This window comes from Sciurus carolinensis, chromosome 7 (assembly GCF_902686445.1).
Source record: "Sciurus carolinensis chromosome 7, mSciCar1.2, whole genome shotgun sequence".
NCBI lineage: Eukaryota > Metazoa > Chordata > Mammalia > Rodentia > Sciuridae > Sciurus > Sciurus carolinensis.
This window is the reverse complement of record NC_062219.1, coordinates 35,677,520-35,695,870: the sequence shown is the minus strand read 5'-3', so window position 1 is coordinate 35,695,870 and position 18,351 is coordinate 35,677,520. Positions and strand designations below refer to the sequence as shown.

At 33.9% G+C, this 18,351-nt stretch overlaps 1 protein-coding gene across 7 annotated transcripts in view; it reads left to right on the top strand.

Annotated features, from left to right (window-relative positions):
• The window catches only part of Lama2 (laminin subunit alpha 2), a 582,198-nt gene that overhangs the window by 148,576 nt on the left and 415,271 nt on the right, over nucleotides 1-18,351 (top strand). For all 7 annotated transcript variants that reach the window (XM_047557822.1, XM_047557827.1, XM_047557826.1 and 4 more), the window contains exon 3: nucleotides 534-646. In XM_047557822.1, the coding sequence (XP_047413778.1) occupies nucleotides 534-646 (113 nt within the window). The remainder of the gene's footprint in view (nucleotides 1-533; nucleotides 647-18,351) is intronic.

Genomic DNA, 18,351 nt, shown 5'->3' with positions numbered 1-18,351 from the left:
TGATAGCAGTTTATATTAAAACCAGATAAATATTGAATTTATCCAATATTGGATTGTCCCAGTCCTGGTAGTAAAGAATTTGTCAGAAGAGCAAATGTTCAAGTACCTTTCAATTATAATTCAGGATTTTGTGTTTTTGTTAATCAAGTTGATGGTACACTAGAGTCGGCTCAAGCAGTACAGATTGTGCTTTTTTGAATGACTGACACATCAATTTAATTTCAATATTATTTCCTCATACGTAATTTCTGTAGTTATTGTCAAAGTTGTCCATTGCAGTTGATGACTGGGGTGTTGAGCTGCTGCTTCTTGTGTAGCCTGAGTTTTGGCCATTTCCTACTACATCGTACATAACTATGGAAAAGGTGTCACTGGATAAATTCTGTAGAAGATGTGGATTACTCTGTTTTTAATGTTTGATCTTTACAGGATTGTTTTACCTTAGTTTTACTTTTTTTCTTAAAAGAAACAGCTGCAGATTCATTACATGATTTTTTTTCTCCTTTTCTCACATGTTGCTGCTGACTCAATAGAGAGACACCCTATTACAAATGCTATTGACGGAAAGAACACTTGGTGGCAAAGTCCCAGTATTAAGAATGGAATCGAATACCATTATGTGACAATTACACTGGATTTACAGCAGGTATAGTGCCATTTTCTTATCATTTTCCACATTTGAAATTGCACCTTGCTTTGGCTGTTTGTGTAGTTGGTATTTTTTAGATGAAAGGATACACTTTCTTATCACCTGCCATTATTTTCTTGATACAATGGGCAAAGGGTTCTGTTCATTTGTTATATAGTCATTTACAAATATTTGGTACTAATTTCTAAAGCACAACTAAAATGGATCCATGTAAATGCTTTATTAATGAAAGGTGCTAAATCTGTGTTAACTAGGTAGAGTTGATGAAAACATGGATCAACAAAATTTTACATGAAGAAAGTATAATAGTGCCATTTTTAACTTTTAAAATAATACAGTTCTTCCACTCTGCTGATGTTGTATGTGCTCTTAAAGGCTCTTGGATAACAAGGCTCTTGAGTAAATTGCCTCTCATTACTGAGAGTTGTGCAAGCTGTGACAGTGATTCTCAAATTAAACTTGGGCCACTAAACGAGGTAACAAGCCTTGTAGTTATATAAAATTGATGTTGGAAGTCGTTACAGTGTGTGTTGCATAGGTCTGGGTGCCTTCTACGCTTAATTTCCTTCTTGTTTCTGTTCATGACATTCAGTTCATGATGAAGTTATGAATTAAAAATCACTATCACCAAAATTATTTAGGCTAGCAAATGGATTTAGGATGGAACTTGAGAAAAACATTCCCATATTTTGTTGTTATTCCAAATACAAAGTTTAATTTAATTGGTCCTAGACTGAAACCAGAAATGTTGAACTTAGATGACCTCTTCAATTTGGCCTATTTCTCTTTCACCCTCTGGCGTTAGCATAGGAAAAACACTCATTTGTTCTTTTCTGGGTCAGTGTTGGGATGGAGCAGCAAGAGATTTGAGGGCTGGTCCTGGGGGAATGGCCAAGATACTTAATGATAGATCAATACACTGTAGAGGTCATGGTTTTCAGAGTTTGCTAATGTATCGGGAAAACCATCCAGTGGACTTGATTGGCACCACACATAAAAGTTCAACGTCTGTTCTCCAGGATCTAGGCCCATTTTGGTGAGACATGCATACAATCAAGAGTTACAGTTAGCTGGATGGGGAGTGAGCAAGCTGGCAGGTCACATAGCAGATCCCCTTTCCTCTTATCTGGGGTTCCTCTGGACCTGAGCAACAGAGTGGCAGCAGGACTCATTGCTGCACCTAAATTGCCAACTTGCATGGATTTATTTCTACTTCTATTAGTGTATAGCAGCTGAATGTCAGGCCTGAGTTAGTGATATTTCCCAGGAAGTCTCTGTGCATTGTCTGGGAGTGGCCAGGCAATCTACCACACTGATCAATCTTGCTTTAGGTCAATTAATCCTGTGCATGAATTCCCTGGGGATCCTAGCCTCAAATTGGACTTTATCTTCTTCTGGATAAAGACAGCTTGGTCCTTTATTGATCACAGCAATTCTTCCCTTACGTGTGATCACTGAAACTCTGCCTTCCCAATCAAGAGTATGTCTGCTGTCCATTGACTCGGGTCATCTCCTGGGATAGGAAATCAATAAATAGTGATGGTTTATTGCTCTGGTTTACTCTCCACTTATTCTTTTAGATTGCACACAGAGCAAGAGAGTCAATTATTAATATAATTTGCACAAATCACTTAAACTACCCTTTGAGCTGTACCACAACATTATTTATCTGTTATCAAATATAGCAGCATTTTTCTTTCTAATTTACAGCTGGATGGTGGAATTACCAGTTTTTACTAAATAATTTCTGTCCAACTTGCTTGTCATTTATTTCATAAGCCAAAGAGTTCGCCCCAAAGCCCATTTTTTCATTGAAGGTAGTTATATTTCCCTAAATTTGCTTTGCATCACCAGTCATCCATTCCCACACATTAGCTGAGGAATCACGTAGTTTTGAACCAGGCCTGAAATGCTAACTACTCAGTAGGCTGAGGTAGGAGGATCACATGTTTGGGGACATACTGGGAAACTTAGTAGGACCCTGTCTCTAAAATAAAATAAAATAAAATAGGACTGGAGATGCAGCTCAATGACTAAGCACCTCTGTGTTCAATTCCAAGTACTAAAAAAAAAAGGAATTATGCAGATTTGTTTTTCTGTTTTTTCTTCTTCCCACATGGTATAAAGCCTAAAGGTAAGTGAATACTCAAGACATCTTTTAGAATTCAGTCATCCTAACAATCTTAACAAGTGGCAAAATTCTGTTTATAATCTAGGGCTACCAACTCCAAAGCCTGTATGTTACAAAGTAGAATTGGAATATATAGGCTTTCTACTCAAATGGTCTGATATTCCAGGATGGTGCCCACCCAAATCCTTTTATTTATGTCAGCCTTCTCTAACTTAGTGAAAATCAACCTACTATGTTTTTAAGAGGAGAACGTATGTAATCTATAAAATGAAATAAATGTTCCTTTAGTCAATTATTTAATGATGTGCATCAAGGAGGTTTTGTAAGCAGGCTTTATGTAATTCCATAGGCAAGAAGGGGCCTCATACTTCTCATTTGGCCTTATTATTTGGAATAACAAACTATGGCACATATTTATAATACTTACTTACCTAGGAAGCAAAACCATAGAAAGGCATATTTGAGTGCTTTGGTAACGGAGAAAATAAGGACATCTTTTATTATATTACTTACTCCTCCCAATAATCCCATAAGGCAACTAGCATTATTATCTCTATTTAATAATTGAAGAACACTGAGTCAGAAAAGTTAATTAACTTGGTCTTCTTTACAAAGCTTAACATAGAGAGTCTGGATTTTGACCGCAATTCTGACTCTGGAACCCAAACTATGCTAGTATTTCCTAACAGGGGTCTGAGGACCTCACGCTAGGAAGTGCTTGAGAATTTTTAGGATATATTTTCACGGGGTTCACATATACTCTAGGAACAAGGAATGCTGTATTCTGTTCTCCTGGCTTGTATATGAACAGAGAGACATCTGTTTTATCATAAGACATGGAACTAGATCTCTTATTTCTGGTGTGCCCTAATGTGCCTCTAAAATGGTGTAACAGCTGTCTTTTCCACTTAGAGGATGAAGGAATAATCGGTTACTCAGCATAATATAAGCTATTATCCAACTGGGAGTCAAGTGCGGTGATATTGTTAGGAGAGGTAAACATCAGAAAATGTGTGTTTTTCATTTATTTGGTAAGAAGTTTGATCACTTACTGGTTTTCCTTTTTGTTTTGAGATATATGAATTTTGGTAAGTACCAGTATTTTGTTGATATGTTCTTGACTCCTCTGTGAAATACTTTGAAAAAATTACTATGTTAAATACGAAAGGCAATCATTAGATTTTCTTGATTAAATCATTAACGACTATACTGGAAAATTTCCTTCACATTTCAATATTCAAGATAAGCACGAGAAAAATATAAAATTTATTGACAAGAAAGTAACTACCTATTTTATAAGCAGACTGTTTTTACATTTATTACTAAAGAATTATTAGCTTTTTCCAATTCTGTTTACTCACAGCATATCTTAAGCTAATGATTTAATCATGCTGTGCCTCAATGTCTAGATTAGCAGAATACATATTACAATAGGATAGCAAGACTTTTAAAATAATGATAATAGCATGTAGAAACTAAATTCCATCTGAAAATTATGTCAATTATTAGGACTTTGAATCAGCATAAACTTTAATAAAAGATGAAACATTCCAGTAATGTGTATACAAAAAACCAATATGAAAAACAAAAATATACAGCAACTTAAAAGACAATAAAGAGACATGAATGTTATATAGTTTTCAAACATTTAGATTCTGACAAGGTGTCATGAGAATGTGTCATGATATGTGATCTCATTTTATGACTTTTCAAATATGGTCATTTTCTTCCGTCCTATCCTTTGATTTCTTCAGAGAGAAGGGAGATTGGTGGTATAAAACACAGAAGAGCAGCAGATATAGATTATGTTAGCATATATTGAAATCATACTCATGTCTAGTAATCCAGGAGAGCAGGGAATTAGTTTTGCTAGTGTGTAGGAGTTCCCTTCAGCTTAATAAACAGTTCACTTCTATTTCATGTCTATTCCTTAGACTTAAAAAGGCATTTATAAATAAGATGATCTTAAAGTTACAGAGATCACACTACACATATTTTTAAACTAAATATCTTATTCATTGACTTCATAAAGACATGTTTAGTGGGACAGGCTAACAATATTAAATAGGAGTTATAATTTAGAAGGAATTAGAAATAATATTTCTATGTACCTATAACTATACTTTTAGAATCTATTTGAGTAGCACAGAAGAAACTTTTCTTAAAACCAGAACTATTATTGTAATGATTAAATCCTTATATGATAATAAAGCATGGAATACATTGAAATACATCATCTGTTTTAGTTTTTTTCATTTAAACATATGCATCATGATTGAATGTCTTGAAAGAAGGTCATTATTCTTTCACGTCAAATTATTATGCATATTCTTCTTACTGATTCCTATTTAAAAGGATCTGCTTTTCAAGGATGAATTTTTGAAAGTCTACATATACACAAAAATTTCACAGAATACGCCTGAGCAATGAATGGGTCAAAGAAGTTAAAAATGGGACAAATAAAAATTTACAGACATACTACTAAAATTGTACAGCATACTACAACCTAAAGATGCAGCAAAAGCAATTCCAAGAGGAAATCTAATAGTATCAAACACTGTATCAAAAAGAAATATCTCAAAGAAGCAACCTAATATTATTCCTCAAGGAAATACAAAATGAAACAAACTGATCCTTGGGTTAGTAGAAGGAAGGAATGAAGTAAGAAAGATCAGAGCAGAAATAATGAAATAAATGCTACAGAAACAATAAAGAAGTTAAAACTGAGGGTATATTTTGAAGATAAACAAAAACAGCAAACTGTTAGCTAGACTACCATCAATAAAACAAAAGACATAAAATAATAAATGTTTTAGTAAGTTTTTGCATCACTATGACCAATATACCTAGCAAGAGCAATAAAAAGGAAGCAGAGTTGATTTTGGCACTTGGTTTCAGAGGTCTCAGTCCATAGATAGTAGTTCTGGGTCCACGGTGAGTCAGAACATCATGGAGGAAGGGCATGTTGGAGGAAGACAAATCAGAATATGGCAACAGGGAAGCAGAGAGAGCCCTACTCACAAGGAACAAAATGTGTACCCCAAAGGCATGCCCCCAGTGACCTACTTTCCCTAACCACACTCTATCAGTCTACAGTTACCACCCAGTTAATTCACATTAGTGGATTAATCCACTGATTAGGTAATAACTCTCATAGTCTAATTTTTCTACTAATGAATTTTCTTGCATTGTCTCACAAGTGAGTTTTTAAGGGATACCACATTTCTGAACCATATCAATAAATTAAAAAAAGAAGACAAGATTATTGATATCCCAGAAATAATAAAGGATCAGAGAGTACTATGAACAATTTTATGCCAAGAAATTATATACCCTAGAAAAAAAGAAATATATTCCTGTACACATACTATATACTAAGTGAATTATGAAGAAATAGAAAACCTGAAACAGACCAGGAAAGACTAAGGGGACTGACTCATTTTTCTTTTCTCAAAAGAAAGCCCAGGACCTGATGGCTCTACTGCTGAATTATATCAAATATTTAAAGAATAATGAATTACAATTCTCTTTCAACTCTTCCAAAATGATTGAAGAGATGAGAATACTTTCAAATGCATTTTATGAGAAGAGCTTTATCTTGGTACCAAAGCCAGGCAAGACTGATAAGAAAAGAAAACTAAAGCCTGGTATCCTTGATGAACATCAATAAAACATTATCAAACTGAATTTAACAGCAAATTAAAAGGACCATTGCTTATTATCGAATGGGATTTATCTCTGGGATGCAAGGATGGTTCAGTATATGCAAATATATAAATGTGATATACCACATTAACAGAATGAAAGAAGAAATAATAGGATTAATTCAATAGATACTGAAAATCATTTCATACAATACATCATTTTATGTATATAGGGAGTATATCTCTATATAATAAAACCATGTATGACAAACCCACCACTAACATACTCAGTGGTAATAAGTTGAAAGTTTTTCCTTCTAACGTCAGGAACAAATGAAGATGCCCAGTACTACCACTCCTATTTAATATAGTAATAGAAATTCTAGTCAGAGTAATTAAGCAAGAAAAATAAATAAAATATGTCCAAATTAGAGAGGAGAAAGTAAATTTTCTAAGTTTGCAGATGACATTATATATAAAAAAACCTAAAGATGCCAACAAAAACTGTTATAAATAATTAGCAAATTTAGTAAAAATGCAGGTTGCAAAATCAGCATGCAAAATCAGCATACAAAAGCCAGTAGCATTTTTATATAATATCAATGAAATTTTGAAAAGAAGAAATCAAAAGAACAATACTATTCACAATCAGATCAAAAACAAAACAAAATAAAATGTTTGGGAAAAAATTTAAGTAAAAACATGAATGACTCTATGCACTAAAAATTATAAAATGTGGATGAAAGAAATTTAAGAAGACACTTATAAATGAATATCCTGTGATCATGGATTGGAAGAATTAATATTATTAAAATATTCATACTATCCCAAGTGATATAAATTAATGCAATTTCTCTTAAAATTTCAATGATACTTTTCACAGAAAGAAAATTCCTTCAGTTTCTATGGGAACACAAAAGATTAAATAGCCAAAGCAATTCTGAGCATAAGAACAAAGCATTATATTACCTGCCTTCAAAATATGACTACAGAGTATACTAGTCAGAAAAGTATGATAGTAGCATAAAAACAGACAAATAGACCAATGCAAAAGCCTAGAGAGTCAACACATCTACAGTCAATTGATTTTCAACAAAACTGCCATGAATATACGATGGGAAAGGATAGCTTCTTCAATATAGGTTATTGGGAAAACTGGATGTCCACATTCAGAAGAATGAAAGTAGACCCTATCTTGCAACATATACAAAAATCCACTCAAATAAATTGAAGACTTGAACCTAAAATGACAAGAAGAAACCACAGGGGAAAAACTTCCAGACACTGTTCTTGGTATTAATGTTTTATATAACCCCCAAAACACAGGTCACAAAATTGAAAAGTCACAAATGAGATTATATCAAACCAAAGCATGTTGGCTCAGTGAAGGAAACAATGAAATGAACAAGGCTTCTTTTGAAATCTCCGAATTTATTTTCTTGGTAGTATTTGAATCATTGCTAAATTGGGAATTCAAATCTAACTATAGAGATGATATGACCAGAACATCCTACATAGATATACCTTGTTTGGTGTAGCAGCAGGGTCTGTGGTTAATAGAAAATATGTTCTCCTCTAAATGAATTTGTATTGACTTTTTAGTCATTTATACAGGCCACAGCCAACTTCAGTGTCTATGTTATACAGAATATTCGTCTTGACAGGTTTCCACTCCTTTCCTCTTCAGTCTTCTCTCAATACAGCAGTCTCAGTAATCTTGGCACAAAAATCAGATCACATCACTCCCACTAAAACTCTCCAAGAACTTTCCATCACACTCGCTTTGAAAAACACGAAGACCCCTAAGTCCCTATGGACTGATTCTTCACCCCCTTTCACTTCTACGCTCATGTACTGATCTCCCCGTTTCAGCTGCCCCACTTGTTGCCTCTCTGTATCTTGAACACTGACATTTTGCACCCTCCTGCCTCAGGGCCCTCATATCTGCTGTTTCTTCTGCCTGTAATTATTTCCCCTATTTTCTACTCACCTTGTGTTCTCACCTCTTTGGGGTTTATATTTGGTGTTACCTTCTCAGCAAGAATCTCCCTGACAACTCTATTTAAAATGGCAATCATTTCCTAAACCACTTCCTTGCTTTATTTTTCTCTATATAATATGTGACTAACTTTTCATGTATGGATATTTTACTATTTATGGTGAATGCTATTTTTTTTTCACTTCTAGAAGCTAATTTCATGATGTTGGAAAATATTTTTTTTAATTTTTTGAATATAAATTAAGCATATTTTAACTGTTACATAAAATATGAAAATTTGCATATTAATGGTGTACCATGTGATATTTCAATTTTTTTAAAAAATTACTACATTATTAAGTGCTTAGAGCACTTAGAACAGTGTCCAGCACGTAAGGAGGATTCAATGTATTTTTATTAAGTGAATAAATGATTGAATGAATTAATAAGAAGAAACATCAACTCATAATTTAACAATCTTATTATGAGTATTAAATAAGAGATTAAGTCATTGGTTTCTTCGAATAAAATGTTGTTTGCGTTTTTCTAATTTGTGAAATTTCTATCAATTCTTAGGTTGAATAGTATGATCTTAGTCTGTTTGGGTTGCTATAACAGAATGCCATAGATTAGGTGGTTCATACACAGCATAAATTTATTTCTTGGGAATTCTGGAGGTTGGGAAGTCCAGAGTTAAGGCACTGGCAGATGGTGTGTCAGCTGAGGGCTTGCTTCCTGGTTCATAGATGGCCATGTTCTTGCTGTGCTTCAAATGGCAGAAGAAACAAATGAGCTCTTTGGAGCCTCTTTTATAAGGGCATTGATACCTTTCATAAGGGTCTATTTTCACAAACAAGTCACCACCCAAAGACCCCACCTGTTAATAGCATCACACAGGGGGTTAGGATTTCAACATAGGAATTTGGAGAGAAACATAGCATTTAGCATTTACAAAACATGGAATAAATTTTCTCACTAATTTTCCTTCTAAACATGTATTAAACTTCAGTGACTTGCCATTCCCTGTGTAGCTTCATCGCATTTATAGTTTTATTTGAGAAAGAAGGTTTTACTGTGATAGAGGAACAGGTTTTACATACTGGGTGGTAATAAAAGGCTCCATTTTAGCTGACATTTGAAATATCCATTAATCATTAACATTGAAATATTAAAGAGAATTGGATTTATCAAACTGAAGTTGAGGGGAGAGAATAGAAGTCATGATGTGAGTTGGATAACACTGGCAAGAGATTCTCATTAACAACTAAGCCCTTGTTTAAGACCACCCAGAAAGAAAGTAGAGAGTTAAAAGTAGTGCCTAAAATTGAATCCAAATTCAGAGGTGTAGATAAAATATATCAAAAACGGGGAAAGGTGACTGGGTATGGCAGCCCACACCTGTAATCCCAGCAGTTCAGGAGGCTGAGGCAGGAAGATCACAGTTCAAAGCCAGCCGCAGCAACTTAGGCCCTAAGCAAACTAGCGAGACCCTCTGAAAATAAAAAAAATAAAAAGGACTGGGGGTGTGGCTTAGTGGTTAAGTGCCCCTGGGTTCAAACCCTGGTACCAAAAAAATAAAATAAATAGGGTTTGTGGGAAGGAATGCTCAACTGTGTCAATGCAGATGCTGAGAAGGATGAGTCAAATCTCTCAGATCTTAGAAACACCAATATAAAAAAAAAAAAACTGAAATCAATGAGTAACATTTTTTTAAAACTTAGAGAATCTTTAATAAAATTCAAATGGCTTCAAAAAATAAGATTTGATCTGGAAGCATCCATCACACCACCTACCCGTATTTGTTTATTTAATTATACATATTTACTCTGCAAACTTTCAATTAAGGGAATAGCCAATAAAATTTTACAACAAAAAAAATAGAAATAGTGGATGATCACATCTTTTGCTTATTAGCCAGGATGTAGGCAAGTATTAAAAGTAATCTATTTCTGGCTGGGCCCAGTGGTGCACACTTATAATCCCAGTAACTCAGGAGGTTGAGGCAGGTGTGTTCCATGTTCAAGTCCAGCCTTGTAGACTCTGTCTCACAATAAAAAATAAAGACTGACAATGTAGCTCGGTGGTAGACACACCTGAGTTTAATTCCCAGTACCAGGTTAAAAAAAAAAAAAAAAAAAAAAAAGGAAAAGGAATATATCCTTTAGTCAAAATATCTCACTTTTGTTTGTTTGTAAAAATATTCAAATGCAGCCTTTCTGCCTAACTGGCTGTAGGAAGCTCATTTTAGATTAATCTCAAATTAACTGAAACAATGGACACAACTACAGGAAAGACAGCATATCCGAGGAAATCCGTCCCAAACACTAATGAGCCTTTGCCTTTCAGCATTGAGTCATTATCATTATACTGATGCAATAAGTCAGGTTCAGGTTAGGAAGCAAAAAGGAATAATCTTCAGGATACAGGGTAACAAGTTAATTAAACCATCTGCCTTCATAGGATTTTCTGTTTCCATACTAAAATCTTGTAGCAGTGGGATGAAATACAAGATTTTCTTAGTAATAATATGCGATAGAATGTCCATTTTTGCTCTATCATCATCCTCGTCAGCTTTCTTGATTTATTTCAGATGATAAGCTCTTACATTGATCAGCATGAAAAATAATCTATTTACTTAATGATTATGAAAATGTTGGAAGTTTTACAAAATGAAATACAGAATTTAAGAAATGAACTGAGAAAGTGAAAAAGGTTTTTCTCCACCTGTTTTAGGATATATTCAAGAAAACTATAAAACTATGAATAGAATAGAAATTAATCTATTGACGAGCTAGATTTAAATTATAAAGTAATTTATTAGTTATACAACTCACATAACAGGTTTTGTGAAAAGAAGATTATGAATGCCTCCCATCTCACTATTATTATTATGTACCCCAATCAGCATCTTGTTTTTTTTTTTTTTTTTTTTTTTTGGCGGTACTAGGGATTGAACTCAGGGCCTTGTGCTTGACGAGGCAAGCACTCTACCGGTTGAGCTATCTCCCCAGCCCGTATGTCTTGCATTTCAAGTGGTCTGGTACCATTTTACCTGGTACCATCTAGACAAATGAGTATGTTCTGAGACATAGCATAGAAGATGTGGAGGCACCTATATTCCATTTAACTTTGTGACATGGAAAGCTGTAAGCAATATATGGACCTTGTTTATCTTTTTCTTACAAAGGAAACTTCTAGGACTTCTGACTCCATCACTGAAACATTCCCTACCTCTTGAGATGTCAGATTCTTTTGGGGGAAGCTATTATTTTTCAGGCAGATCATTGTACAAATTTACAATCAATGACAAATTGTTTTCTTTTTGTTAAATAAATCAGGGTCTAGGAAGTGGAAGGGTAAAAAGCAGAGCACAGGTTTTTCTAGGGCAATGAAAATGCTCTGTGTGAAATTTGAAAGAAGGATATATGTTATTAGACATTTATCCTGATGCACTGATAGCACATCTAGGGTGAACCCTAGTTACACTGCAGACTTTGGGTATTATGATGTATCAATACAGTTTTGTCAATTGTAGGAAATATGTCACTCTGGAGGTGAGTGTTGATAATGGGAGAAGCTGTGTATGCATGGGGTCAGGGGGCGTATGAAAATCTGTATCATCTGTGAACCTAAAACCCCCCTTATCCTGCAAATAACAGCTTCAATAAGGAAAAAGAAAACCTAACTAACATTCTGCTGAAGATTATCTTTTTCTTCTTAATTCACTCTGTTTAATTCTTTAGACCACATTTTCTCTTATGGTCAACCTCTCATGATGTGCTACATCTTTTTTTTATTGGGATAATGCACAAGAACACACACAACATAAAAGTTACCCCCCCAAGTGTTTTGAGAACACAGTTTCATGGCATCAAATACATTCATATTGTTGTGTAGTCATCACCACCATCCAGCTTTAGAACCCTTTTCTTCTTTTAAAACATGACACATCAAGCCCATTAAACAATAACTCCCCATTTCACCCTCCCCTCATCCCCCAGCAACCATTTTTGTTCTTTTTTTCTCTGAATTTGACTACTTTAGATACCTGATATTAGTGGCATTTGTGACTGGCTTCTTTCACTTAGCACAATATTTTCAAGGTTCTCCCATATGGTAGCATATGTCAGAATTTTCTTCTTTTTAATTATGAGTAATAGCCGCTATATGTATATACCACATGTTGTTTCTCCATTCATCCATCAATGGATATTTAGGTTACTTCCACATTTGTACTGTTGTGCATAATGCTGCTGTGCACATGGGTATACAACTATCTGTTCAAATCTCTAGTTTCTTTTTTCCCAATTTTTTTTTTTTGTTCAAATACCTAGAAATTTTGCTGATCAATAATAATAATAATAATAATAATAATAATAATAATATAATGCCATTTTTAACATTTTGAGGAACCCCCATACCATTGTTCCACAATGGCTCTGCCATTTTAACATTCCCACCACCAGTACACAACTGTACAATTTCTCCACACCTTCTCCAACATTTGTTATTTTGTTTTTCTTTCTTTTTCTTTTTTGATGGTTTTCCTAGTGAGTTTGAGGTAGTAATAGTTCATATTTTCAGCCACATTTCTCTGGTCCTTCTTGATGTGATATTGGCACATTTTTAGAGAAATAAGTTTTGAACTATGTATGTTGGGAAGAATAGCAATGCCGAGTGCCTCTAATCTGGAAACATGATAGATAGAACACTGAGTTAGAGGAAGTTAAATCCTGGCCAGTTTTGCTCAGTTTGCTGAAATGGGTCATCAGTGAATGACTCATGCTGAGATCCAGGTAGTATGTGAGCTTTTTTATTATTTGCATAAACTATGGCTTTATTATATAAGAATAAAACACAGGTGCCCATGCTTAGAATTACAACAGAGGCATTTTTGTCACTAGGGAGTTACACAGGCACTCTTTGAATGCCTATTTTGCCCTACACTGGATAAAATATTCTACATGAATTGTCTAAGGGAATTTTTTTCAACTCTGTAAGAAAGGTGCTATTACAGAGGGAAATATTTTTCACCAGAGATTCAACATCTTGCTGATCATTTCACAATGGGAAAGCCATAGAGCCAGATCCCAGTTTTCTGATTTCAGAGCTTGCTTTCATTTCTCAAGATTTTAAATATTATAATTTAAGGATTCAGTTTCAACAAAACAGCACTTATTTCTCTATTGATTGTATAACATGGGAATTCTGCCTAGGAAGTGTAATTAAAGTAGATGATATTCTAACCAGTAACAAAATTAGACCAATTTATTTACAGTGTATTCTAAATTTGGTTGTATTATAAATTTCCTGAGAAAAATCTTATCTTGATACTGACATTTATGCAACTTACTAAGAATTAAGAGAATCAGGGTTTTAATGCCATATACAAAAGTTTATTTACTATTTATCATGATAATGTCACTAAAACCAAAAATAAATGAATACAAAAGTATAGTAACATTTTAAAATCCACTTCCAAGTGAAACTTGATATTTACCAAAAGTGCAAACATGTATGTTTGCACATATATGTATAGAAGTAACTTGACATTGTGAATTTAATGTTTAAATACCTGCATATGTTCTTGATTCTCTCAGAATGATTTGGAGAGACTCGTTGCATTATTAAATGCCAGTCATTGGTCAATTTAAAGACTCTTCTAAAAAGTCATGCAGAATTTGTGGGTCTTTGACAAAAATGCTTTGGGCAATTTAACTGCAATAGACTAAACACTGTGCAAGATTTGAGAAATGTCATTATTGATCCAATTTGGTCTAAAATATTTTCAGAAGTTTAAATTCTTATTTTATCATTTTTAGTGTGATTCATTGATTTTTCTCAGGAAGAGCATTTACTTTCTCTCCAGAAATCATAATAAAAACTTTCCTGAATGTTTACATATCAGCATAACCTTTAAAGTCTTTATTACCTATGGAAATTAAATAGAATTCTTATAAAAGAAGAATTTCTGATACATTGAAAATAAGAATAACTTATAAACAGTAAATTATGTTCTTTTTATATCATTATCAAATAGTTTAGTATGCTAAAACAGCTTCCTAGAAAAAAAAACTGGTTTAGTATATACTCATTTATCTTGTATATGTCAATATAGATTAATTGGGTTTTAAAATAATATAAAAACAGAATATTTCTAAAAATACATTGAGAACTTTAACAGAACATTTTTTTTTACATGAAAGGAAATTAGGGGACTCCTAATTAGGAATTAGGAGTTGTGGCTCAGTGGTAGAGTGCTTGTTACTGGGTGAAATTCTCAGCACCACATAAAAATAAATAAAATAAAGGTACATCAACAACTATATATATATATATATATATATATATTTAAAAGCCTGAAAAGAGAAAGGAAATTAGTACTAGATGTTTGGCTTAAAAGCTAGCACAAATTGTTCAATATGCTTCTAAACTGTAAAAAACAATGTGAGTTCTTGGTTATCTTTTTCCATAGTTTCACTACACTTCCCATCATCTATCTAAACACTGGTACCTAGCATGTAATGGTGCTCAGTAAATACTATTGCATTACTGTGCTGCTTTGCTGAATCTTTCCATTTCTGAGCTCTTCTGTTACTGATATTACTGTCTTATTTATATTCTTTCCCTCTTCTGTAAGAGATTATATAAATTATTCCCTGTTCATGAATAGTGTAAATTACTACTTTTCAATGTCTTACATATAACTTTCTCATGATTGAAATAGTTCATTACTTACTTATTTAATTGTTTTGTGGTGCTAGGGATCAAACCCAGGGCCTTATGTTTCCTGGGTAAGTTCTCTAATGCTGAGCCACACTCCAAACTCTATCTAAATATTTTAAACATTCAGTAAACCAAGGCTGTTATGAGCTTCTTTTGAAGTAAAAACGTACAATTTCAGCAAACAACTCTTATTTCCCTCTTGATTTAATGTGGAAACTCTGTTCTGGAAATGCATATGCCATAGATGGTATTATAAACAGTAACAAAGTAACACCAATGTATTTACTATCTTTTACAAATTTGGCCATATTGTAAATTTCCTGAGAAAAAGTTTATCTTTATAGCCTATCTGTATACTGTCTATATTGATTAGCTTTAATTTTCTTGATTTTTTTTGTGGAAACATAATTTTAAATGCATTAGTGAACTGCATGCCTGCATAAAAGTATATTTTACCAAATATACTTTTATTTATCTCTAAAATTATTATATGTTACCATTTCCAGTATGGTTGAAAATTAATAGTTTTAATTTTATTCCTTAAATATTTTGTTTTCCTATTAGTACTTTCCTGTTGATTATTTTTCCCATATACATCTTGAAATTTTTATCTGTGTTTCAGAACCACAAAGCAATGTTTATGGATTTGTCTCACAAATTGCCTTTTCAATATAGATTCTGTTTTTTTGTATTACGAAAACTAGTTAATAGCATTAACATGTAGGATTATTTCTGTTCTGTTCTCTTGCATTCGCATACACATCCACACATTTATACACACAAACACACACACATTTTACATTGTTAGCATACTGCAGATAAAGTCCATATCCTGTTTTGTTAGCTGGATATTGCAGTATGAGCATCTTCCCTCATATAACCACATAGTCTTTGAAAGTTAGTTGTATGAAAGTAGAATTACAGGCATAGATCATATAGACATTTTCCCATATCTTTGGGGTTGTGGACTTCCTGAAATACAAGGATAATATAAGTGAGTCAGCACAGCTAGCCAGACCTCAGGAAACACCATTAACTTCGTGATGCCTGCCAATACCATGGGAACCAGCAATATGACCTCTTCACCAAGTGATACGTTTCTATCAATAATTACATAAATTTTAAAATGTATTCTACCATTTTGTTTATAATCTCCCCTTCTTAATCTCTAGTCATTTCAATAATACAAACAAATAAGCCAACAAAAACTAATTCCAAAACAAATGACTGCTGGCAGGTGAATTATAAGGATAGATGGGAGAGAAATCCAGGTAGATTTTTCCCCATTTAGGAAATATTTATCCATGTACTTATTTCTCTCTTTGTCTCTTTCAGTTAAAAGTTTCAAAATACTGTGAATGTATATTTTCTTTCCAACTGATGTATTATTATTTTTCCCTTTAACCTTAAATATAAAGTATGTTAAGCTCCTGTGTATCAATTGGGAAACGGGTGAAAGCATCACCACTTACTACAATAACTAATATTTAATGGGGCTTAATATAAGCCCAATACTGCCAAATACATTTAACTTGTGTTACATTTTGTAATCATTCCAATTGTATAAACAAACATATTATTATTTCCATTGTCCAGTTGGGGAAAAAAATGAGGCACAGGAAAGTTCAGAAACTTGCCCAAGTGCCAAGCCCACTTAACACTGCATTGCATCCTATCTCTCAACCAGCAGCTCCACTTGGACGTCTAATGGAGCATCAATCTATAGCTCTGAGCAAAAATCTTGATTTCCTTCCTCAAAATACGTCTCTCAAGAAATGGCACCCTTCTTATCCAGTTGTTCAGGGAAATACACACAAACAAACAAAAAACATGGGGATAATCTGTGATGCTTCTTATTCAGGTCCTGCAAACTCCACCTACAAAATATATCCTGAATCTGTCTTGTGTCATCTGTACCACTGTCACCCTCTGATGTGAGTCACTGTCATCTTTGACCAGAACTGTTATATAGTCTCTGTATCAACATCCGCTTTCCAAAGGCCACTTATTGAAAAGTAACAAAAAGTATGTACGCTCCTCCGTACCAGCTCCGTGTGCTTCTCCAACATCACTGCTGACCAGTCTGTTGCTCCTGATTCTGGCCACATTGGTGTTCTTGGAAGGAACCATGTTTATATGTGCATCAAGCCCTTTATGCTTGCTGTTTCCTTTTTCCTAAACACTGTTCCCCAAGATGCTGACTGGCTTCATCCCTCACATGACTAAGGTCTCTGCCCAGACACCCCTGTCTCAGATAATCCTTCATAATCAACACCTAACATAGAAATCTCTACCTAAAATTACTTATTCATTTACCTCGTTTGTCATGAAAGTGGTATCCTGGCAAGCGTTTAGCAACTGACTCTTCAGGGGACACAAGAGCCCTGCTTTGTTAGCCAGTTTCCATGAGGGAAATACTCCCATTATGAGTGACTTCAAGTTACTAGTGCGATGTCATTGAATAATGTGCTGAGAAAAGATGCCCATGATTGGCTTCTGAAAGCCAGCGTTGACTGGCTCCATCACATTACTGGCATGTTGCTCATTTTTTCTAGAAAAGCACTCCTTGAGAGAGCAGCTTTCACCTCACTACTGTATTCCAATGCTTAGGTTAAACGCTATCATAGAAAACAATGTGTTGTTCAGCAATATTTGTAAAATAGATGAATGAGCTAATTAATATATCATTCTGTGGGTCTTTAAAATGCATGTGTAAGTGCAGAATGTTAGAATTCCTGTCATTGGAATCTTGGAAAACAAAGGTAAGGATAATACTAACCATGTGGATTTGACTTCAAGTACCAATGTCCTTCCTGTCCTTCTGAATTTTGGAGTCACTTCAATGCCTGTTTGAATGTTCTCTTGTAAATCTCTCTAAAATGATTACTGAGTATGTAGACATCTTAATGTATTCTTTTCCTATTTAAATAATTTCATTTTATGTTTAGACTGCAAAACTTTATTGAAAGTTATCCCCATTTATTGTATATTGTAGGCATTTGATGTATTTTGAAAATGTTCATGTCAAGAATATCTACAATTCAAATCTTGACCTTCTTTTGGTTTGTATTCTAATGTACTATTCCTGACCTAGACACAGAAAGGATTAAGTCAAGAATTTTAATAGTCATGCTGTTATTCTTCATTGCTATCCATGATGATACTTGAAAGCATAAAGTGCTGAACAGACCCACGAAGGAGGAGGCTCCCCCACACAGAATGT